We start from the raw sequence: 25106 nt of genomic DNA on the forward strand, positions 1-25106 counted from the left end.
CCTTTGAATTGAGGGTTTACCAGCATTTCAAGTGTGCACACTTTCAGTTTGACCTCCAAATGAAGTGGTTGAGATGATGTAGATAAACTGTTGGTTTTGTTAACAAACTCTCTTATCGTCTAACCATTCATGTTTCTTGCTTTATTGGACTTTTAGCAATAAAGCTATTGTAGCAAGGTTTTGTTCCAAAAAATTCTTACCAGGACACCCGCAATAATGTTATCAACCTTTAAGCGAACTACAGTGCACCTGGATAGAAACAGCATAATCAAAATCAGCCAAAGGTTGTCAACCCGGATATGTCATCAGAGTTATCTTGCCTTGGGTTTGAAAGCTTCAACCACTACTAAGCTGGAGGAGTTTGAAAGAAGTGGGAATTTGAGAATTGAATCTGTCTCTTGTAAGTACCCCAGTTTTGTGGAGGTCACATACTAAATCACTGAATTACTCCTTTAATTAATTCATGCCTTGAATTATGCTTATACTGTGGCTTTGATATCAAGAAATATGGTTTAATTCCACCAGAATCTCTAGAAGTAGTGTAAGTTTACTAAAACTATTCTTTAACTAGTTGTGATTTTGTGTTTTTTTGTCCATTTCTAAATGGTGAAAAAAATAACTACAGAATTCTTTATACCAAATATTTCCTCAATACTTAAGAAGAAAGAAAGAAACAAAAATATGACTGTGCCCTCAGTCACTCTACTTTTAAACTGAAAATCCCTTTACTCACCATACATTAGTCATTCATCATACATACATTACATACTGTATCTTCTATTTTGGTATCTTTTGCATAATGCTTCATTTTGTCCTCTTGACTATATATTTTATATACTAATTTCACAATGTGTGTACTCTATACTTGCTTTATTCTTATATTATTATTCTTGTTACAGTACATTTCCATATTTTTAGCATTGATTTTTATTCATAATATTCTCTGTGGGGAAGCTTTCATTAATTTCTTGTTTTCTTGACCTTATTTTCTTACTTTTACTGTGTTTCAACTCACACCCTTGCATCTGACATCAGATCGATACGAACATGATTTCTTATCCACTACATTGCCTGTGTCCTATAGTCTTAGTTATTCAGGATAATTTCATCCCTAAAGCTACCTTTACATCTAAACAGTGTGAGAGTGAACAGTCTGAAATGGAAACTCTTCCAGAAACACATCAGGATTACTGACTGAACAAAATAAAGGGCAGTGGAAGTGAGACAGAGAAGCAGACGGGAGGGATGGAGGGCAGGGATTTCACACAGCTCCAGCAGTGTGGGGGCAGCATGGGGAAGAACAGACCTTTATGCAGTAGTGAACAATAAGTTCCCCACTGTGGAGTTTCATTTCCTCCTACAAGATCCATGCAGTCAGTTTTTTTTACAACTACAAATTACATGTCAAGCTCAAAGAGTTTTCAGTTGATGTTTCTTATCATTATTGCAATAGCAATGATACATAATAAATTCGGGATTCCTCACTTTGCTGTTCACTGTCAAGGACCCCTTGATGTTTCTGAATGCCATCAATTTTTTGAATCAAATTTACTTCATCCATTGTTTCGAATTTTCACTAGTAAAGACCTTTACATGCTCAAGCTCACTCTTGTCTTGTTGTGTGTCACTTTGTGTATGAATGTGTGATCATATGAATGTGTGAGCAGCAGTGCACCAGCAGATGGAGCTGCAAGGCTGCAGGACGTTGCAGAGCTGGTCAGATCATCTTCCACTCTTCGGCCTGACAGACTGCTCTGATCCACTGCCATTCATCTGCTGGAGCAGCAGAGGTGAGCCTCATACACTGTATAGAAGAACAGGGGTCATTAGGTTTTTGTGAGGGTTTGTCTTCTAATTGTTAACATTAATGTTAGAATGTGACAGATAAGAGATTCTGGATATATTGACTAAGGTAATACATCATGGTGTAGCCTGCATAAAGAGATAGAACTAATGAATTACATAGTATTTCTATTGTATATATGCATAATTCAAAACAAACAGGTAAGATGGACTATATTGACAATACAGACACCAAAATACAAACTCAATGCAACAAAAGTGAGTTTACCTGTGATCAATGCAAATATGATAATAACTGTGACTTCCAGTTCAGGTTAATTTTCTTTAACAAGGTCATAAAGGAGTCCGTGAACACCATAGCTTCCTCAGTTTATGCCTGGGTTGTGTCTAATGCAACATTGCTTCACATGGTAATGAACTGCCTGAACAGGTAAGAAATCACGTTGTGAGACTTCATAGAGATGGGAGAGGATACAAGAGCTTTAGCAGGCTACTGAACATGAGCTGAAACACAATTGTAGCAGTGGTTCGGAGGTATAGGAAGAGCCATACTACCAGTAAGAGAAGGCGCAGTCGCTGTCCTGAAAAGATGACATCACACAATATTCGCTATTTTCGAAAAAAAGACGGGTAAGTGCTTTTGACTTGGTACGAGGATTCTCTGTGGAAATTTGTTTTTCAGTGACTGAGTCAGACAGTGTGAGAGACATTGAATGAAGTCAACCCTACGGACGGCGTCCAATAGGAAAACTAATACTCAAAAGACAGCACAAAACTGCAATTAAAAATTACATGAAAAGAATGCCTAGTGAATATTGGCATTCACATTCATTGGTCAGATGAAATCAAAATAAATTTCTTTAGATCAGATTGGGTCCAGTATTTTTTTGGTGGGGACCAGGCCAAAACTACCGAGGTCACTGCATATTGCTGACCATGAAACAAGGAGGTGGGCGTTTGCTGATATGAGGCTACATGAGTGCAGAAAGTGTAGGGGAGATGACATTTATGGATGGCACTATGAATGCAAGTTTGTATGTCCAAATACTGAATGAAAAGATGACCCCTAGTCTAAAGAGGCCTGGCAGGAGAAGAATTTTCCAAGATGTTATATAGTTATATAGGGACCAAATGGCTATATATATCAGCTATAGACCTGTTTTAACCCCTGCCTTTGAAAAAAAGGAACAGTCAATAATAGAAGGTTTAGTGACGTGACTGTTTCTTTATAATCTTGCCAAAACACAAAAGGCTATGTATATGAAAACCCTCCATATGTAGTGACATAGAGTAAAGGAAGTGAGAAAGCTCTGTGGCCCTCTGAAAATGCTGAATAAGGAGTTAATGAGGTGTTTACGTACAGAACAGCATTTACTTTAATATGTCATTTTAGTTTGGAGGTACAGTGTTGACCTGAGACCAAGTGGTTTTTGTCATGGATATTTAAGTGACTGATAAGATTAAGTACAAGAGTAAAAATGTATAATATAAATTCTAATATCTGAGCTTTAAGTTACAAAAATACCCCTTTTGACAGGGAGTTCAGGGGTCAGGTTCTGCTGGGAGTTCAGTGTTTTATTCTAGGACGCAGTCTCAGGGTTGAAGGCCTCCAGTTGAATGATGAGTTCTCAAAGCAGCAGAGCGTCCTGCCATTTCATCATCCACCCTGATGTCACATTATTTTTGGCACAGAGCGTTACCTGAAGATAAAGCAGATGAGTGATTCTCAGAGCTCTCAGCCAACTGCCTTTATGAACCATCTGGTGAAGATTTCCAACAAAACCCAGGTAAACAACCCATACATCTTCACTTTGTAGGAATTTCCCCTCTTTTCCCACATGTTTGAAGATTTCGCTACTTTAAACTTTCTACCTTTTGCTGTCAAATGACCTCCTAGTCTGTAAACCAGACCTAACATAGAATTAATACTTGCCCTCAGTTAAGCCAACGAAAATGTCCATGTCTAAAATTCTATTCTCAGTGTAATATTTACAATACTTTAAAACTTGATTAAGATCATGACATTTAAAAATAATTGTCTTAGTCAGTTCGTTAACAGTTGCCCAGCAGTACTGACAAATTATTAATCAAATAATAAAAACTAAATGATTCATCATATAAAAGATGGAGCACTCTGACTGGCTTCCCATGGAATCCCATTAAATATTTACATATTGTAACCCTAATGTTCATAATAAAAATAAATAAAAATACAAAGCATGGTTTGGTTAAACCCAGTGTCTCTGTCTCTATTCCCAGCCAGTGCTGGGGCAGCAACCATCAGGGCTGAGCAGCCTGGCCCAAGCATCCAACCTGCTGGACATCTCTGTCCAGGCCTTGGAGGACACCCAGCAAGACGGACTGCAGCCTACAGACATGGTGTCCCTCATCCAGTTACTATCACTGGCTGCTGATGTCCCCACACAGCCACTTGCTGATGTCAACAACCATAGCCAGGATAGCATCCAGCTCAGCCAGCACTTCATCAGTGTGGCCGACAGCGTCATCAGTGAAGATAATGTGATCAAGTGGCAGGCCATTCGAGAGGTAGCACATATGTTGCATAGAGATATCACTTTCTCACTTTTTTCTTTAGCTCTGCCACATTTGCGGCTCCTCTTTCTGTGGGTTTTTTAGAAGCTGGATTCATAAAGAGTTTGGAAATTTGTGCATTTTATGCATATGGTATCTACATTTGGTGTGGCATATAATAGATGAAGAAATGGAACTTAGAAAAGGAATTGAGGCCATTTCTCAAGGGCTCTTAGGGAATATCAGGACATTTTTATAATAAGTTATCCTACAGGCATATAACACTGTATTTTTTCAGCCTTGAAATGGTCATTGGGACAAAGGGTTTTCTACCCTTTAGAAAAAACAATTTAAGAATCTATAAGAGAATATATCTTGAAATCACTGAGGTACTACAAGTTATCATGGCAGCTGCCAAATGAAAAGAAGGAGTCTCCAATTTTTGTCATTTTTTTAATAAGTTGTAGAACTACATACTCCACCTGTATACTGAAATTACTTTCAACCCTCTCCCAACACCCTTTCACAGCTCCTTCGGTATTACTTTGGATATTGCTTGATATATACTACATCGCTACAGGCTACATTGCTACATACACACACACACACACACACACACACACACACACACACACACACACACACACACACACACACACACACACACACACACACACACACAAACACACACACACATACACACACACAAACCCAAATAATTAATATCTAAAGGTCCTCGAGAGCCACAGAGGACATCATACAACTGTTTTCACAGTAACAAGTAAACTGAACTTGATGTGTAAAATAAATGGAGCAACCCTTTACAGTTTTTTTAAGAGCTGGTTACATGCATTTCTCTGTAGTGAGTTCACTTTTTCAAAACTCTTAACCAACATGCAGCTTAGTACAACAGTCGATATAACATCCACTAATGCAACCAAATCAAATCATACACATCTCAGGAACACCTGTCTATCCAGTGTGTTGGTGTGGACCTGGCCAGGACTACCACGGTGACTGCATATTGCTGACCATGAAACACATAGGTGGGCATTGCTGATATGGGGCTGCATGAGTGCAGAAGGTGTAGGGGAGATGACATTTATGGATTGCATTATGAATGCAAGTTTGTATGTCCAAATACTGAAGCTTGGCTTGGTCATTCTCAACCACCTTAGGAGGTGTCTTCCATTATGACCTTGGGACCTCCAACCCATACTCAGTGCAGATGTTCCTGTACACTATGCTAGCCACTTGGTTATGGCATTCCATGTACGCTGTACCTGCCTGCATCTTACACCCTGCTACTATGTGCTGAACTGTCTCAGGAGCATCTTTGCACAGCCTGCACCTGGGGTCCTATTTGGTGTGGTAGATCTCCGCCTCTATTGATCTTGTACTGAGTGCCTGTTCTTGTGCTGCCATGATTAGTGCTTCTCTGCTGTCCTTCAGTCCAGCCTTTTCCAGCCACGGGTAGGATTTCTTGTTATCAGCCACTTCTTCTATCTGTCGATGGTACATGCCATGTAGGGGCTTGTCCCTCCATAATGGTTCCTCCTACTCCTCTGCATCATCGGGTTTCTGCTGCCTGAAGTATTCAATTAGCAGTTCATCTTTAGGGGCCATCTTCCTGATGTATTCCTGGATGTTTGTTGTTTCGTCCTGGACAGTGGCTCTGATGCTCACTAGTCCTCGGCCTCCCTCGTTCCGCTTAGTGTACAGTCTCAGGGTGTTGTTTGACTTGGGGTGAAACCCTCCAAGCATTGTGAGGAGCTTTCTTGTCTTTATATCAGTGGCCTCTATCTCCTTCTTTGGCCAACTTATTATACCAGCGGGGTATCTGATGACTGGCGGGGCGTACGTGTTGATGGCCCGTATCTTGTTCTTCCCATTCAGCCGACTTTTCAGGACCTGCCTTACTCTGTGTAGGTATTTGGCTGTGGCTGACTTCCTTGCGGCCTCCTCAAGGTTCCCATTTGCCTGCGGGATTCCAAGGTATTTGTAGCTGTCTTGAACATCTGCAATGCTGCCTTCTGGTAGTTCAACCCCCTCCGCTCTGATCATCTCCCCTCTCTTTGATACCATCCGACCACACTTATCTAGTCCGAATGACATTCCGATGTCGTTGCTGTAGATCCTTGTGAGGTGGATCAGTGAGTCGATGTCTCGCTCATTCCTGGCATACAGCTTGATGTCATCCATGTAGAGGAGGTGACTGATGGTTGTTCCACTTTGGAAACGGTACCCATAGCCGCTCTTTGAGATGATCTGGGGGAGGGGGTTCAGGCCTATGCAGAACAGCAGCGGGGATAGTGATTCACCTTGGTATGTGCCACACTTGATGGTAACTTGTGCAATTGGCTTTGAGTTGGTCTCCAGAGTTGTTTTCCACAGCCCCATTGAGTTCTTGATTAAGGCTTTTAGTGTCCTGTTGATGTTGTACATGCATTCCAGGCATTCCAAGCATTCAAGTATCCATGTGTGTGGCATCGAGTCATAGGCCTTCTTGTAGTCAATCCAGGCGGTGTACAGGTTGGTCTGCCTGGTCTTGCAGTCTTGGGTGACTGCTCTATCGACCAGTAGCTGGTGCTTAGCACCCCTGGTATTACTACCAATTCCTTTCTGGGCCCTGCTCATGTATTGGGCCATGTGCCTATTCATCTTAGACAATATAATGCCTAACAGGAGCTTCCATGTCATACAGAGGCAGGTTATTGGCCGGTAGTTGGATGGGATCATGCCCTTCTGGGGGTCCTTCCTGATCAGGACTGTCCGCCGTTGGGTTAACCACTTTGGATGCGTCCCATCCATCAGCAGCTGGTTAATTTGTGCTGCCAGGTGTTCATGGAGTGCAGTCAGTTTCTTTAGCCAGTAGGTGTGGATCATGTCTGGGCCCGGTGCTGTCCAGCTCTTCATACCTGACACTCGTTCTTGGATGTCTCCCATTGTAATGGTTACTGGATCTTGTTCTGGGAGATTGCTGTGGTCCGCTCTTAGATCCACTAGCCACCGAGCATTGGTGTTATGTGATGCCTCCTTCTCCCATATGCTCTTCCAGTATTGTTCAGTCTCAGCCCTAGGAGGATCTGTTCTCGTGTTATTACCTTGCCACTGAGAGTAAACTTTGGATGGTTCGGAGGAGAACATCCTATTTATTCTCCTGGCTTCTGCTTCTCCCGTGTATCTCTTCAGGCGGGTAGCAAGAGTTGTGAGCCTTTGCTTGGCAGTCTCCAGTGCCTCAGGTGTAGACAGCTTGTTGTACTTCCTGGGTATCCCTTTCGTCCCCACACCTTTCTGTAACTCTGAGAGTTGACTAACTTCTCTCCGTGTTGGCTTGATCTTGGCCTCCAGCCTCCTTCTCCATGGGGGATAATGTTCTTTGTGGCTTATGGTGTTCATCTTGTAGCCAAGCATCGCTAGGATCACTGTTGCTGTGGTGTATATCAGCTGATTGGTCTCAGTTACGGTCCTAGTAGGGATAGTACGTAGCGCTGCATTCACATACATACATATATATATATGTGTGTGTATATATATGTATATATGTATGTGTTTGTGTGTATATATATATATATATATATATATATTTATGTATGGTACAATTATATTATATATATATATTTATGTATGGTACATGGTACAATTGTACCATGCTGGGCTGGAGCCAATCCCAGACGGGGTACACCCTGGACAGATTGCCAGACTATCGCAGGGCCAACATATAGAAACAAACAACAATTCACACTCACATTCACACCTACAGACAATTTCGAGTCAACAATTAACCTAACTTGCATGTCTTAGGACTGTAGGAGGAAGCTGTGGTAGCCAGAGGAAACCCACGCAAACTGTACATGTACAGTACAGTCTCATGTACTGTACTGTACATGTACAGTACAGTCTAAGAAGCACTGTACATCAAGAAATGCAGCATTTATCAAATCCAGGAGAGAAATCTCTTTTCACATGGTTGGTAGTCTTAAACTTTCCACGTCCATGGTGAGAAGAAGTCATCCTTGTGGTTAGGGTTTTTTTTAGATGTAGTCAGAATGTAGCAAATACACAGAGTTGTGTTGGTGATTTAGTTTGAGTGAAAAAACAATTCATGAAATTTGGATAGATAGATTCAGTTCTCAAGCACTAGAGGGCAGTATGCCTCTATAGATACAATATTATAATATCTCATCATCAGCACCAGAATGATGAAGTTACCAGAGAGTAGAAGAGTTATAGAACAGAGCTGGCAAACACTATACCTGCCTCTGTACGGCTCGAAATATAGCTCAATCTTCCAATTTTCACATTCTGAATTTCTGAACAAAAACACATTCTCCCCAAACCGTAATACCAAATCTTCATTTTTTTGTCACTTCTGTCTCTGTACTATTGATGTGTGTAGAGTGTATGGATGTGTATGGAGTTTGCCTTGCGAGTGTTGGTGTCTCTCAACCCACTCCCCACTATCAGTGCTCCAAGGCCACCTCAGCCCAGACTCAATGAATAAGAAGCACTCTGAAAAACTGTGGCTGTACTCATCCATAAACCTCCCTCACTCTGCTCCTGGCTCTGTCTCCAAGGTTCAGCTCTTAGATGGGCATATTGAATTCAGAATGAGGTATTTCAAAACAGACAATGGCAAAATCCACAATTGTACCATGCATTATATGCCTATCTCCCACTTCAGCCAAACTGTGCGTAGACCCTGGCAAACAATTTACAGCACTGAAAGCATTTTCTTATTGTGTGCCGTATGAATGGTCATTTTGAAATGTAGCTCTTTAGCTTTGATGACTGTGCTGAGCAGGGCAGAGTGGATTAGTGTTGCTGCTGCTGAGATGCCGGTGCTCCGTACGTTTTAGGTGGTGAATGGCCCCATGGATGTGGTCAAGATTATTGACCGGATGGTGACCAACCTGACCCCTCGCTTGATGGCAGAGACTGATCACCTAACCATTCACAGCCACAATATCAGTGAGTCGCACTCACACACTGACACACACACACACACACATACACACACATATAATATATAGTGATAATTAAACATGGGTTATACAAACTGATGTAGTATGGACAACCCTGGATTTCATAACAGCTATAATTTTAATACTATAGGCGTTCAGGGTTTTAAAATATCGCATCAGCCTCTATTCTAAATCATCAAGGTTGCTAATTAACGACTGGACACTATCATAATACCAAATTAAATCACATTTATTATGGATACAATGATTTTCTGCCAATGTTAGAACAGTTTTGGTTCTAACACTGGCGGTGTGTGTATATATACAGTATACAGACACATGCACACACACTCACACACACACACACACAAACATATAAATATATACGTGGCCATGATAAGAGCTGGTAGAATTCTCTAAATGCTATGGAATGGCGCTTCAATGCCTCCTTAAATATTTCCCTTAATATAGGGTACATTCGACCATCTTTTAGGTAAGGGAGGAGATAATGCCGTCCCACAATTCCTTGGGGCAGCAACATTTAAAGCTATAACATCCACCGTGGAATAATTACGTAGCCTCTAAGTGCAGTCTGATTCTCTTTTGTTGTCTTTTCCTTATGAAATCCTTATGAAATCACATCAGCCTCTGTCCACAGCCATCGAGGGACAGGAGGCCAGCATACAGAAGCCCTACCTTTTTTCCAATAAATCCCTGTTCCTCTGAATAAATTTCTTACAGAATTTATATAGCTGCCCCTATTTATCCTACTACCACCCTTTTCATACTCATCCTCATTAGAGGATCAATTGATGGAATAATAATGATAATAACACTAATAATTTATTTATATAACACTTTTTAAAACAGTGCTATGTAATTAAATATATATATAGTAGTTCCAACGAGCTGCGTCAAAGCCTTTTAATTTTGTCCAATAATTTAGCGCTAATTTTGCACGTTTTTCCCAAATGTGCTCTATATACCAATCCTTCATCCAAAAATTGACCTAAAGACCCTATCTCTTTCAAAGGGTTCTCCATATACCTCAAGCCCCTCGACTCTCGGTTTTCTTCTTTCTGGCAAAGATCACATATGTTGTCTTTGTTACTGAGAACCCAAAACCTCATTAATCAGTCTAAGCATGCTCCTTATCCAAGGCACTCTTCATCTGCTTCATCAAATATCCAACACTGTGGCCTGTCTTCCATATTGCTCCATCATCTGCAAAAAGAGATTTAACAAAGCAATCTCCCACTTCATCAAACATATCATTTGCCATTATATTAAACAGATAACCGGCCTGATCACACAATCCTGCGGGGGTCACCTTATGTACACTTACAGGGGTCAGAAAGACTCACCCCTACCCTCACCTGTATAGTACAGGATCTCAAAAAATATTTTATCCAATTCAACATCCTGCCCTGAATCCCTGCATCATGTAATTTAATTACCAATCCTTCTTTCCACAGCATATTGCCGGCCCTCTCTATATCTAGGAAAACACCAATCAGCACCTCCTTGTTCACTAGAGCTCTCTTAATGTCTCTAATTAACACCAGGACTGAATCCATTGTTGCTTGACCTAGTGTAAACCCACTGAAATTGAGAAAAGTACCCTCTCTGCTCTAATCTAAGCACAAGCCGGTCAGTAACCTTTATTTCAATTATCTTACAAGTATCTGCTGTAAGTGCAATTGGCCTGCATAACCCAGGCCTGCTGACTTCCTTCCAAGGTTTCAACTGAGCTTCCACTCAGCCAGGATAAGCCCTTGTTCTCACACTGTTTTATCAGAGATAACATCTCGCCAAGTTATCTATATGCTTAAACATCTCATATCACCTTATTGCAGGCCTCAGCATATGCATAGCAAAGAATACATTGATCCCATCACTATTATCAGTGTTTATAAGGGTTTATGTAAGTTTTTGTCCTTCATGCTCAAGCATTGTTTTTCACCTCAGCTGTCCCTCTCGACCCACATTACTAGTACTGTGTACTTTCTGAAAAGTCCTGTATAATAGGTCGGCCTTTTCCCTGTTGCTTACAACTTTTTTTTTCCTTCCATCAAAACAGGAACAGGCAGGCCGCTGTTTATCCAAGTCATTCAATGAATCATACTCCAGACTTGCATTACAGTTGTTTCTTTACCTGTAGTGCCACAAAACCTGCACCAGCTTTCTCTCTTAGCCCCTTTTATAACCATGCTAGCCTTTACCTCATTACAAGCCTTGTTCCATCATGGCATTATTTTTCTCACTGCCCTGTTCCCATTTAGTGGAACTGACTTTCCAGCCACTCTTCCCATCAAAAACAGAAGGATTACAACATTCTTCTACACTAACCTTAATTATCTCACCTCACCAAATCTTCTGAGAGTTGTACAGTAAATGTATCCCAGTTGGCTTTATGAAAATTAAACCCCGTCACAGTGCTTTTCTTCTCCACCTGCAAACTCTACTAAACTAACTTAAAACGGGGAAATAATCACTCCCCTTGGTGTAATGATCCATGAGATCCCATTCCCTACACCTAGCTTACTCAACTGATGCAAAAGTTAAATCTCTGCACGGCAGACTACCATTGCCAACCTGAAATCTTGTTGGAGGTCTGTCATTCAGCATTCGAGTATTTATCCAGAAAATCTTCTATTAACACACCTTTTTATCTTTGCTTCAGCTGCCCCATAAGGGATGATGAGCATTGAAACCTATTGCCCACACCACTGGGGACTGCACTTGACCCATTATTCCATCTAACTTCTCCATATCCAGCTTGAGACAGGAGTTGTAAAAATTTATCACTGAGAATCTTCCTGTTGAGCTCTAGACTTCTATCACCACATGCTCTGATATTACGTCTACTCTCCTATACTGATTTCCCCTTTCTTACAAACACGTCACATCCTACCCCAGAAGTATTTTGATCTTTCTGTAAACAACAAATCCTGGTATTACAAAATTCAGAGTTGGTTTCAGCCATGTCTCTTGTATTTATTTAATTCCAGTTTTTCTTTGAAAGCATCCACAAACCTTTTTAACTCTTGCCCATTCGCTACCAAACTCAAAGCATTCCACTGGATGATATAAACCATTAATAGTCTAAATATCATCACCATCTTCCATTTGGTCCTTATTATTTTTTGCCCTTCTGTCTTTTGAGAACAAATAACTGTGGAGGATAGATGGCTCAACCCCTCCAATCTCAAGGACCCTCTCAGCAGCCTGCACCACACTTCTTACCACATCTGAAGTCGCACAGTACTTTAACAATAAAAGCCAGGAGATTAAACCTACTCACCAACACTGTTTCCTCTGTTACACAGGTTACCAGAGGGGGGGGGGGTTCCCCTTTTCTCTTTCTCATTTCATCTGCCTCACCACAATTTGCAACTTTTTTTTACAGCCGCAGTATTAAAGATACCCCTTTATTTATCTGCTTGTACTGCTGGACTCTCATGGCCTGCTTATACTGCTCACACTAATGGCTTCCAGCGATGTGTCCTCCACCACAACTACCACATTTAACTACCCTTTCCTTAAAATCAGAAATCTCATGCTCACCCTTACATTTTCTGCATTTTCTAATTCCTTGTAATGCAACTGCATTGTGGCCATACTTCTGGCAATTGAAACACATCATGGGTGGTTTCCTATGTGGATGAACTTTAAAGGACAAGAACCCTAGGAACATTTCCTCTGGGAGGGCCTCTTCCTGAAAAGTTAACACCATAACCATTGAGTCATGCTTAGCTCCATCCCGAAAAACTCTTATTCAAGTATCCTCACTGACCTGCACACCATCAATGCCCCCGACCACTTTCTCTATAGATTTCAAGCAAAACCCCACCCATTTATAACTCCTTTCATACCAGCTTTACTCCCTGGAACAAATCCTTCCACTCAGATCTTCCCTGTCACCTCCATTGAAACAGCTTTGGTCAACTGAGCAGCAGACTTACAGAATACAACTAGCTTCCCATCTGCCAGAATTCTTGCATTTAGAATTTCACCCATCTCTTCCTTTAATGCCTTAGCGAGCCAGACGGGGTTGAATGAATTAAACCCTGACTGCCCTTCCATCAATTTAAAGATCACTTTAAATTCTTCTGACTGGCCGTCGTCCATACTCATAATCTTTGCCATTCCCCATAACTGATCTTTCCCCTCTTCTGATTCTGATGATTAATTAGTTTTATTTCTCCTTTTCCCATTTTCCTCTCACTACTTTCCCAACTCCACCCAACTTCATCCTCAGACAGCATATTAGGAGCAACAGCTTAATTCCTTTATTTGATTGCTTTCTAACTGCCAGTTCATTTGTCGACTCACAGGGCTGGCTCTCAGACCCCAGCTCAAAAAGAGGCTGAATCAAATTAGCTGTTAAATAGGATCATAGCGGGGCGCATTGAGAGCAACTACCACTGGTGACTGCAAATAACATTTTACATGTAAAAATAATTTTTTTCACACTATCTAATAAGTTATTGCTTCATAACGAGTAAAGTGAAAAAAAAAGAGGTTTATTTTATATGTTATGTAATCAGTTAGCCTGGTGGAAGGGGCTTTGCACATTTAAAAGGGCCTCCTTGAGGATGGCGGAGTCAGAGTTAGTTTGGTTACAAAGGAGGTAATAGCTTTGCTTTGGTTCAATGATTTTGATAATGTTGTAAATTTTTTGTATATAGTTTTTTTCCCTTCTCAACCCTTTTCTCTTTTCTATTTGTAAATACATTTTTGCCATCTCTTTGATCATTTTTGAGCCAAGAGTTAGTGCTGTTGTTGTATTGGACTGCATTATAGTGAAAAGCGTTATGTCTTGTCCAATGCCATTAACATACAATGAGGTGAGCATAATTTGAAAAAAAAAAAAAAAAACTTTTGAAATAATGAAATACAACATACAACACAACTTACCACTTGCATTATGAGGCTTTGTTAATTGAACATTTAAAACCTCAAGTTTTCTGTGAAGATGTCCAATTTTCCTTACCTTGGCACTGTACATAAAGATTTAGCAAGAAAAATCTCAAGTTGATTCCTGAAATAAAATAAAGTTCTGACTTCTCACAATCCCACAGAAATATGCTAAAGTTGCCATTGTAACTCAGTTCCAGCCCAGGTTAATCAATTTTGATTGAAATACAACCTATTGTTGTTCTAACAAGCCCCAACAGCATGGCTGGTAAAGTTTTCACCTTGTGACTCTGTGTGTGTGTGTGTGTGTGTGTGTGTGTGTATTAGTATGTGTGAGTGTGTGCGCGCGCACGCTTGTGTGTGTGTGTGTGTGTGTGTGTGTCTGCGAGTGTGTCTGTCATCATGGCAAAATGTAGTCCTGGAGACACTTACTGGAGTGGGAACTACCAAAGAGGCGGTTTTGAGTACCTTGGCCTGTTTTTATATGTCTGTCTGTATGTGTGTCTGTCTGTGGACAGATTGTGTCATCGCAATTGCATCACAACCATGTAAGATGCAGTCCTGAAACTTTACAGGTTTGTAGTTGAGATCAAAATGAAGGCCGAGTTCGCAGATTGGTGTGGTCTGTCCCATGACTGCTGAGTACTCATGTAAGAATTTAGTAATGAGTACTCAGAACTCTAGGGTCAGAACATCATCATGTTGACAGGCTTTGCGGCATGTCAACGAGAAACAGAAACTCACTTTGTTATATGAATATAACATGAGAAAACATATGTTGTACAGTCAATCAGATCTGAAACTTTTATCTGTTTTATTATTACATATATTTTTATTGATAAGAATATACAATACAAATTGTCAGATTTGAAAAAATTCCTATGCTATCAAAATGAATTTAGTGATAAACGAATATTTACCTAAGGATATTTCTTAATGATGTGAACAACAACAAAAATTGAACAGTAATTCTGTAAATATGCTTATATTTGTTGTTATATTTGATGTCCTGCCTTTTGAAGAACTGGAGGTTCAGCAGCAGACGCTGCAGGAAGGATCCAGAGGATCGAGATTCTGTGGGCCTAAGACAAAGAAACAGACCAACATAGACTGTATTTCAGTCCCACATCAGAAGATACAGGATCTCCATAACAACGGTAGGAAAATGCTGCAAGACCCAATCCTCTTCCTCCACTTGCACTTACAGCAGTCAGTTATTCAGACTTTTCTTTCACAGTGCTGAGTGTTGGCAGAGTGAAGACACATTTTATTAACCTAAGTCTTGCCAATGAAAGCAGTGGACAATGTACCAACGACAGACTTGTGAATGTGTAACATGCATTCACCTACTTACACTCCCAAGGTCTTACAGTGAAGTGCAGATGGAGGCGCATTGTTTGGTTTTGCAACAACTATTCATCTTAAACAATAAGTGATCCGAAATGAACTACATATCTCTTAGTGCTTTTTTATTTGGCTGTCTAGTGTAAGCTGAAGAGAGCTTCATCCTTCTGTTGTGTTGAATGTTCAGGCTTCCATAAGCTCACGATGGTCAACACGTGGTATGGCTCTCTGCGGCCTCTTTTCAGTCCTGAGGAGAACATCACCATGGTTCCTACCGTCACTGATGGCAGCCAGAGGTAACATACCAGCACAAATGGAGCTGGAAATTGATGATTTTTTTTTCATTTTCTATGGTACCATCACCAGATCTGTCATATTATAAGATGTTTTTACACCAGATATTGCAGTACAGCATGCAAATTACTTTTGGGCTCAAGGGCTACAAAACTAATAAGTATTTTCATGTTGAAAATTGGGTTTGTCCATCAAAATAATAATTAGGCCAACTCACTCTTGCCCTTACATTTTATTGTTGTCTAGAATCAGGCAGTACATGTTACAGGACAATAACTTTTTGAGAGTGCCAGTAGGTCATGCTAATGAGCTGGCATAAATGTGATGCAGCTGTAATTAGTTCCACTTCTGCTTGACAAGCCAATATGTCTGCTCTGAAAGTGGCTCATGGTTCTTTCCCACAATAATACTAACAGTTTTGCATAGCTCACAGTTAATGATGGTTTGAATTATTGTAAGCATACCAGCAGATCTTTTGGAAAATCAAGGTTAGTGGTATTTTTGATTATTTAACTTCTCAACTAGCTGTTTAGTTAACTTTGCTGATCAAAACAATTAAAATGCTTCGTATCAATCTACATAACACAGGCCTATTCTATGGTAGAGCATTAGCATGCACACTAGCCACAGCTAAAGATGATTTTAGGAACTCATTTATTTACCATTTACTAAGGTTAATATTTTATGTTCATTTTATTTTGTCTAATTATTAGTATCTGACAAGGGGTGGGTGGTAATTTCATATGATCTTAAACTTTTATGTAATATACTCAAAAAGGTATTAGCTTCCTGGGTTGAAACTGCCTTTTTGCTAACATGTTACCAATTGTTCAGAAATGGTGAGAACCTACCAATTAACATTTGACTGGAGGAAAATAGCACTGTCTGTAAAGGTATTAGGAAACCTTCACGTAATACAGAACATAATTCTGTCATTGTGGTAGGAAACAGACGAATAATTACAAGAGGAGGTTGTACCAAATTCAGTCGTCTGTCCAGTCTTTAACATGGATCACTACTACCACCATGTTCTTTCTGGTCCGGACCAGTTGTTCAGTGGTCCATCCCGTGGTCTTTGTGGTCATGATCCACCTTCTCCCTTCTCTGGCCATGTTGGTAATGTTGTTAGCCGAACAAATCTCAGAGATCATAATCCTTTATCTATTAAATATAGTCATTTGTAAATAATTCTAAAATTTTCACTTTGTCATTATGGGGTATTGAGTGTAGAGTGATGAGGGGAAAATGAATTTAAATGATTTTAGCTAAGTTTGCAATACAACAAAATGTGAATAAAGTGAAGGGGTCTGAACACTTTCTGAATGCACTAAAGATAGATTCATTTTTTCCCCTCATCAATCTACACCATAAGCATAAGCAAAAACAGAATTTTAGAAATTTTTGCAAATTTATTAAAAAGGAAAAACTGAAATATCGCATTGACATAAGTATTCAGACCCTTTAGTCAGTATCTATGAGAAGCATTTCAGAAGCTATTTTGTTTAACTGTTTATATATGAACCAGTGGTCTTAATGGTTTGGACCAGTTGTTCAGTGGTCTGTTGCGTGGTCAATATCTTCTTCTATCGATTAGGCCTATATTGTATTATTATTGTTGTACTGTATTTTGAAGTCTGTGTGATGATGCATAGATAGATAAATCGCTAGATAGATAGCTAGATAGCTAGATGGATAGATAGATAGATAGATAGATAGATAGATAGATAGATAGATAGATAGATAGATAGATAGTGGATTATGACCACAAAGACGACGCAACGGACCAACTGGTCCAGACCATGAGGACCATAATGGTAGTAACCTGTGATCCGTGTGGACAGACTCCTAGTGTAAATTTTTATAATGTATAAATCTGTGTACATAACCAGGTACCTGGGCACCGTCCTGGGCTCTTCTGTCATATCCACCACAGCGCTGGGAGATGACCAGCCAGTTAGCATGGCAGTTCGCTTTCAGCTACAGCACAGAGTACAGGTTAGCAAAAGCTCTCAAAACTGCTCTCTTTGATATTCTATTGTTATCTCTACCATTCATTTCTTAATCAAATATCATATTTATTGTATACTTTATATTTCCAACAGAATCCCACTGGTACTGTATATGATCCAGTCTGTGCCTTCTGGGATTTTGATCTCACGTAAGTACCAATGAACATTTTGAATAAGCATGCGCAATGTGGAGGTCTCAGATTTGTCTATAATAACCACAGTTATCCCACCTGTTTCATCAAAAAAATGTAATAAATGCTGCAAAAATTTTAGATAGGAAAATATTTTCATTCTTGGCATTCCTGTGTATATGTAGATATGTAAGTATGTGCTTTTTGTGTCTGCCTAGTCCGGAGGCTGGTGGTTGGTGGAATACCAAAGGCTGTGAGGTAGTGTCCAAAGAAAATGGATACACTGTGTGCCACTGCAACCACACCACCAATTTTGCATTGCTGCTGCAGGTTTATGAAGCCCAGGTAACATTCCTCTCTCAAATTATCACTGTATATTTTGTGTAGGCTTTCATTTACAGTATGTGCCGCTATTTACAGCTCATGCTCTGTGTGTATGTCTTCGTCAGAGGAGCCCAGAGAACGAAAACGCTCTGCAGGTGCTGACGTTCATCAGCTGTGGAATATCTCTGTGTGGCCTCCTCTTCACCTTCATCCTCTTCATTGCTGTGGGGTGAGTCACCAACGTCACAGAGTGCACTCCGTAAAGTGCTGAGGGTGAAAAGCATTTCATAAAACTCTGCCAGATTCACATCAATAAATGAAAAAAAAAACAGAAAATTGTGCTCTGTATCTCACTTAGATACTTTAAGCTGTGTGTGCTTGCATGCATTTATTTGTGTGCGTGTGTGTGTGTGTGCACGTGTGTGTGTGTGTGTGTGTGTGTGTGTGTGTGTGTGTGTGTGTGTGTGTGTGTGTGTGTGTGTGTGTGTGTGTGTGTGTGTGTACCTGTGCAGTGTCCCTAAATCAGACCGTACAACTGTCCATAAGAACTTGATTGTTTCTCTGGGCACCGCTGAGCTGTTGTTGATCTGCAGTGATTGGGCATCAGCCAATGAGGTGAGAATCCACATTTGACATTTTTTGTAAATTTGAAGTGTGTTAGATGGAGTACTCACAAAATAATATAAAAAAAAGGAATATTTCTTCATTCTTCACAAAATAAAAATGTGAAGAATGAAGTCTAATTTCTCTGGCCACAGAGGCCTTAATAGACCACAGTCTAATGCAGAGACAAGACATGATTGGAGGGTTATTATACGTTACTCAAACTCACTGTTCACAAATAAGTAGGATAACTACTGTATATTGAATGGTAACTTTAAAAGCAACAGGTTCTGAGATGATTTATGCCAGCAACATTATTTCTAATGTTGAGAACAGGCATCATGTCTTTGAAAAAAGGATGTAATGTGTTGGGTATAAAGCCCCTGAAAACTTGGTTTAAAATTCAAAATTTGTAATCAAAATTTTTTTATATTACCAACTGATCAACTGACTTTGTAATGTGAAAAGGGTCGCTTATACTAATGAGCCCACAGAGAATTATCACCAACTCTACAGTTCCTCTGAGGTCAATACAACTTTTTAGCTTATTACAGCTCATTGTTTTGTTTTTACGACCCACAACTTTACTATTTTTGTTCCACCCTCAGTGCCTCAGTCTTGTTTTCAGCTGTAGTAGGCCACTGTTTTCAGCAAAAATATTCTAAAAGTTCACCATACCCTACCCCTCAGCACTAAACAGCAATCAGACACAGTCAGCCACTAGTTGGTGCAGGTTACATTTTTTAAAAATATTAAAATTTTAAATTTTAATTACTAAATAAGCAATGTTAACGTTAAACACTAATAAGCAACGTCAAAGTTAAAGTTGTGAAAACAATATCTGTAGTTACTACTTATCAAAAATTATTATTTATCAGCCAGTCAGTCAGTCAGGAATGCGTGGGTGTGGTTTGGTCATGTTTTACTAACAGTGCTTGCAGCATGACCAAACAACCCCATAACTGTCATCACTTTTTGATTCAGATGTTGCCTAACTTTGCTTGGTGCACAGAAATGATGTACATGACATTAATTTTATCCCAATGAGCCCTGCCCATACAATAAAGAAAGAGTACATACAAAATTAGATGCAAAATACATACTAGGGCTGTTATGAATAAGGCAGCTGCTCTTGTCGCCAAACAGCCTCATCTTTGCTGGCATTTTTGCCATCATACTTCAGCACACTGATCAGATGCTTCAGTGTTGTGAGTATCTTATCAGCATGGTTTTGGTTACTAATGTCCTCCTCTAATTCTATTGTTTAGCTTATTAATAAATATTAAAAATAAATATCGATAATAGGTAAGCTGATAGTGGATTTTAAGAGTGACCTCTGCTGGACTACAACGTAAACTACCTCAAACAGTGTATTGAAGTTGTTGACTATAAATTTTGAATTCAAACACGCCATTACAGTATGAATATTTAATTTTTTCCCAAGTCCAAACGAATTTTCGAATTTTCAAATAAAAATTGACAGCCCTAATGCATACATACAAAACTGTTATAACTTTGGCAGAAAATGCTGTGTTTATGTAGGAACCTGTCACTTACTGTAAGAAGCTGATTGAGAAAGTAGGTTTTTAGGGCCTTTAACCAAAACGTTTTACTGAAGGTCTATACCGCTATTTTTCAGTTCTTAAGTTGAAAATAGAAAATTTGGAACCACTGAAGTACACTGAACTCATTGTCATGTTCATGAAACCAGTTTGAGACAACTTTTGCTTTGTGACATGGTGCATTGTCATGCTGGAAGTAACCATTCGAAAATGGTAAATTGTGGCCATAAAGGGACGCACATTGTCAGCAACAATACTCAGATAAGTTGTGGCATTTAAACCATGATTGATTAGTAGTATGGGCCAAGAAACATTCCCCACGACATTACGCCACCACCAGTTGACAGAAGGCAGGTTGGGGCCATGGAATCTGACCATACCATCTGCATGCCTCAGCAGAAATCCAGATTCATCAGACAAGGCTATGGTTTTCCAGTCTTCAAGTTTCCATTTTTGGGGAGCCTGTACCCACTGCACCCTCAGAATTCTGTTCTTGCCCGACAGGAGTGGAACCTGGCATGGCCTTCTGCTGTTGTAGCCCATCTGCCTCAAGTTTCACATTCTAGCCTTTCTGTCAGCTCAAACCAGTCTGGCCGTCCTCTTCTAACCTCTTTGATCAACAAGAGGTTTCTGTCTACAGAGCTGCTGCTCACTGGATGTTTTTTGTTTTTCACACCATTCTGAGTAAACTCTAGAGACTGATGTGCGTGAGTTTCAGAAATATTCAAACCAGCCTGTCTGGCACGAAAAATCTTGCCACAGTCAAAGTCACTGAGATCATATTTTTTCCGCGTTCTGATGTTTGATGCGAACATTAACTGAAGCTCTTGACCTGTAACTGCAGGATTTTATGCATTGCAGTACAGCCAAATTATTGGCTCATTGGATTATTGCATGAATAAGCAGGTGTACAGGTGTTCCTAATAAAGTCCTCGTCAAGTGTATATTGTATATTTTTAATCCTGCAGGCAGCATGCTTCATGGTGACTACACTTCTCCACCTCTTCTTCATGGCCTCCTTCTCCTGGATGCTGGTGGAGGGCCTGCTGCTCTGGAGCAAAGTTGTGTCTGTCAACATCAGTGAGGACCGCAGGATGAAGCTCTACTACATCATTGGCTGGGGTAATCTCTCATCTCTCTTCAGTGGCTTGTCAACTTGCAGAATGATTTATGACCTGGTTGCCTCTAGTTTTGGATTTAAGTTGCATGAATTCTAAAATCTAGAATGATTCAACACTGTTACTGATGCCTGGTCTAGCAGCAGAGATTGGTGAAAAATGTTTGACTTACAGCTTCTATAATTAAGACACTCTTTGAGAAGCCAAGATTTTACAACTGTATTATCCAGTCATCTCATATCAGAATTTTGTCAACATCACAAACATCAAGTGTTTTTGGTTTATAACCTAGTGAATAAGGTAGTGCAATAAAAAAAAAAATAAAGATGGCACATTTTGCATATGCCACCATACTATCACATAATCAGGATCCTGCACACAATGGTCCTGCATCCTGACATCATCACACCAGTTCCTAACCCTAGTAAAAATTTCCCAAATTTAGTTGTAATTTCAACATATACATTTTTATCACTTCATGATAATGAGAGTAATTGAACCAGAATTATGATCTTTATCTATAGATAATGAAGTTGTACTCTTAAAACAAATCAGAGTAAAAGTTGTTTTAAACTTAAGCTTTCACTTGATACATATTAACCAAATTGTTCTTGAATTTAAAACATTCAGGAATCAAGCTTTTCTTCCTGTTTATTCCACTAATTAATTATTATCCAAATCCATTTAAGAGGTATGTTATAGACAGCTAAATCCTACTGCATCTAATTTTGGTGGAGTTGTTTAGTGATTGAACTTTGTGACTGACTTATGCATCTCAACATGATGTGGCTGTCACATTTTAAAATGTGCATTTATTTGCCTGGTTTTTTTTTTACATCAAATACTTACAAACTTTGCCTCTCCTTTTTTGGATCATTTAAATGAAAACATAAAAACAAATGTTAAACATTGCAAGTTTTTTTTTCAAATCACAATTAAGAATAACAATGATCACAGGAGAAAACATTTTAGTAGTCAAACAACAAGACCATGACAAACCTAGTATACGGACACCATATGGTACGAAAATGAGGACGTAGTTGAAGACTGTTGTGGAACCTTTGTAAACAACTACTTTCAGTGGAAGGTAGCTAAAGCCTGCTTGAAAAGTCGCTAAATGATGCTAGATGACCCAATACGCTAATTAACATATTCATTATGTAATCGCATCGCATTTGCATTTTCCTAGTGCCAACTGGTTTCAGCCCTCTTTTTGCTTATCTCCTACTCTCTACTGTATTTTAATACAGCAGAATTCCCAATAAAGCTGTTCTCATTTACATGTTTCTGTTGTCAGAGAGCAGAACAAGTATGAAATACTGACTGAAACGTTACCCATTAAGACTACATGTAAACCAGCAGTCACTTCCGAGCCATTTCCAAGCTGCTGTGCTGCGCTGGTCAAATCCTGATTTTATAATTTGATATCATGTCATCTGACAAAATCACATAAGTTGAAGACAACAGCTATGCTGTGATTTTGGCTTTATTTACTTATAAAATGATTCATTCATAGAGAAAGTTAGAAGCTCATTAACGTCTATGTTAGCTGCCCTGTTGTCAGTTGAATGACATGCATGGAAAGGTGTGTCTGTGGAGGGAGAGCCTGACCTCACGGTCCCCGGGCAATACTGTTGACTCTGTTTTAAGGAAAGTAGCTAAGGTTTGTCCATAAACTCCCTGGAATTATCACGAGGTGTTTTTTTGAAAAACGGTCACTAAAGGGTCTCAAAAGTTACTAAATGTATTTATAAATACACTAACAATTTTAAAAAAGCAGCAGCCAATGGAGAAACTCTAACACTTGGCCAGCTGACCAGTGATTTAACTTCATCACTCAGTCACACAGTATTCAGCTGACCAATGGTGTAACTTTGTCACAGTCAGTCACAGACATTTGTGTTTATAGGGCTGGCCCCACTGTCGTGGTCCACCCAATAGAGGAAAAAGTGTGACACATTATCCTGTCTCTAAAGTATTACAGTACATTGTGGTTTTAAGACATATTAGTAATCTCAATAAGTGTTCACATTTTGTTCGTGTTTTCATAGTTAGTCCAGTCATTTATGTTTATGTTTATGTTTATGTTGGAACATAAAGAGAGACTTTAAAGAGGTTTTAAAATACAAATAAATAAATTTAGAAAACTGAAATTGTTTGTTGTTTATGTCATTTGTAATGATTTTTATACTGTAATCTTTTAAATTAGTTTAAAGGAGGACAAGGCAAAATAAGGGCGAATAATAATGATAATTTCATAAAGATCAATTTTAATTTTATATAGTGACAGCTTGGACTCCATGTTAAAAGCCCAATACAATATTTAACACTAGTGGCACTATTAAACAATGTTTTGATCAGCACGATTCCCTTTGTGTTTGCATCTAGAACAAAGAGAAACTAACAGGCGCAACTGAACTTGTTCAAGGATTGACGTAGTCGATTGTGGTAGCATGGCAAGAAACATATAAAATGCACCAGGAAAAGGCAGAGAAGAAGGAGACTGCTTGCTAGCCAAGAGAAAACTTTTTAATAGACTGTCAAACAAAAAAGCTGAAAATCTGTGACAAACTATTCCGTCTCTAGAGTAATGCAGCACAGTGTGGTTGAAGGACATATATCACTACGTATTGACATCAGTCTGTCTGTCAGACACTACAGTCAATGAGTGTTTAGCAAAAGCTGAGTAGGGCACAAACAGGCATCTTCACATGGCAGCAGAGACTCAGATGTACTTCTCTTAGATTGAATTAACCAGAATGCCAGTTAAAATGCCGGCTATGATATTGCCATTTGAATACAAATTTGTTGTATAGAATTTTTTGTAATGGGATTTTTTTAATGATTTCATGTAAAACTTGTGTAAAACTTGTAATATGTTAGTCCAGAGGCAATAAATCCGTTCAGTATACACAGTTATCACTTAAGAAGTGATCACGGGACTCCAGTCTAAACAACAGTGAGGCAAAGGAACAGAATATAAATATAAAGAAAATTCAACAACGCTTCAGGTATTGAAAAATCTAAATTGTACTAAAAAGAAAGAAACTGTGGGTTGAATGTATTCCATTCCATGCAATCATGTTGATTCTCACCAATGTGTCCTTTTTGGCTTTACTGAAGGGGATTTTTTTTGCCATTGGCCTTAGGATGGCAATGCTAGTCTGTCATCTGTCCTTGGTCTTGAGCAAAGCATCTTAACTGCTGTCCAGACATCTGTAAAACGTGTTGTTGATGAACCCAATGTAATGATACTATGATTTTTCTGTAGCAACACCATCAAGCCAAACTTTGTGCTGGATCAAAATAGTTATTAAAATATGACTGACAGATGCTATGAAATATACTGAATACACTCAGCCCCCCCAGAGGACGCACGCTTTCCATTTTGAAAACAGCATTCCTCATGGCTCCTAATGACCCTTGGCCTGTCTCCTCAGGGCAAATTGTACATTTTTACCCTCTTAGCTATTTTAATTAGGGAGTGTAATGAACATCTAAG

At 39.4% G+C, this 25106-nt stretch overlaps 1 protein-coding gene across 1 annotated transcript in view; it reads left to right on the plus strand.

The window, feature by feature from the left end:
* Positions 1-25106, plus strand: part of adgrd2 (adhesion G protein-coupled receptor D2) — a 53131-nt gene that overhangs the window by 1957 nt on the left and 26068 nt on the right. Inside the window, exons 5-16 of the mRNA XM_040155171.1 lie at positions 1668-1790; positions 3496-3590; positions 4063-4350; positions 9195-9306; positions 15242-15376; positions 15751-15859; positions 17747-17852; positions 17960-18015; positions 18216-18342; positions 18447-18550; positions 18834-18936; positions 21455-21608. Coding sequence (XP_040011105.1) covers positions 1668-1790; positions 3496-3590; positions 4063-4350; positions 9195-9306; positions 15242-15376; positions 15751-15859; positions 17747-17852; positions 17960-18015; positions 18216-18342; positions 18447-18550; positions 18834-18936; positions 21455-21608 — 1512 coding nt within the window. The remainder of the gene's footprint in view (positions 1-1667; positions 1791-3495; positions 3591-4062; positions 4351-9194; positions 9307-15241; positions 15377-15750; positions 15860-17746; positions 17853-17959; positions 18016-18215; positions 18343-18446; positions 18551-18833; positions 18937-21454; positions 21609-25106) is intronic.

Source organism: Xiphias gladius, chromosome 19, assembly GCF_016859285.1.
Source record: "Xiphias gladius isolate SHS-SW01 ecotype Sanya breed wild chromosome 19, ASM1685928v1, whole genome shotgun sequence".
Lineage (NCBI taxonomy): Eukaryota > Metazoa > Chordata > Actinopteri > Istiophoriformes > Xiphiidae > Xiphias > Xiphias gladius.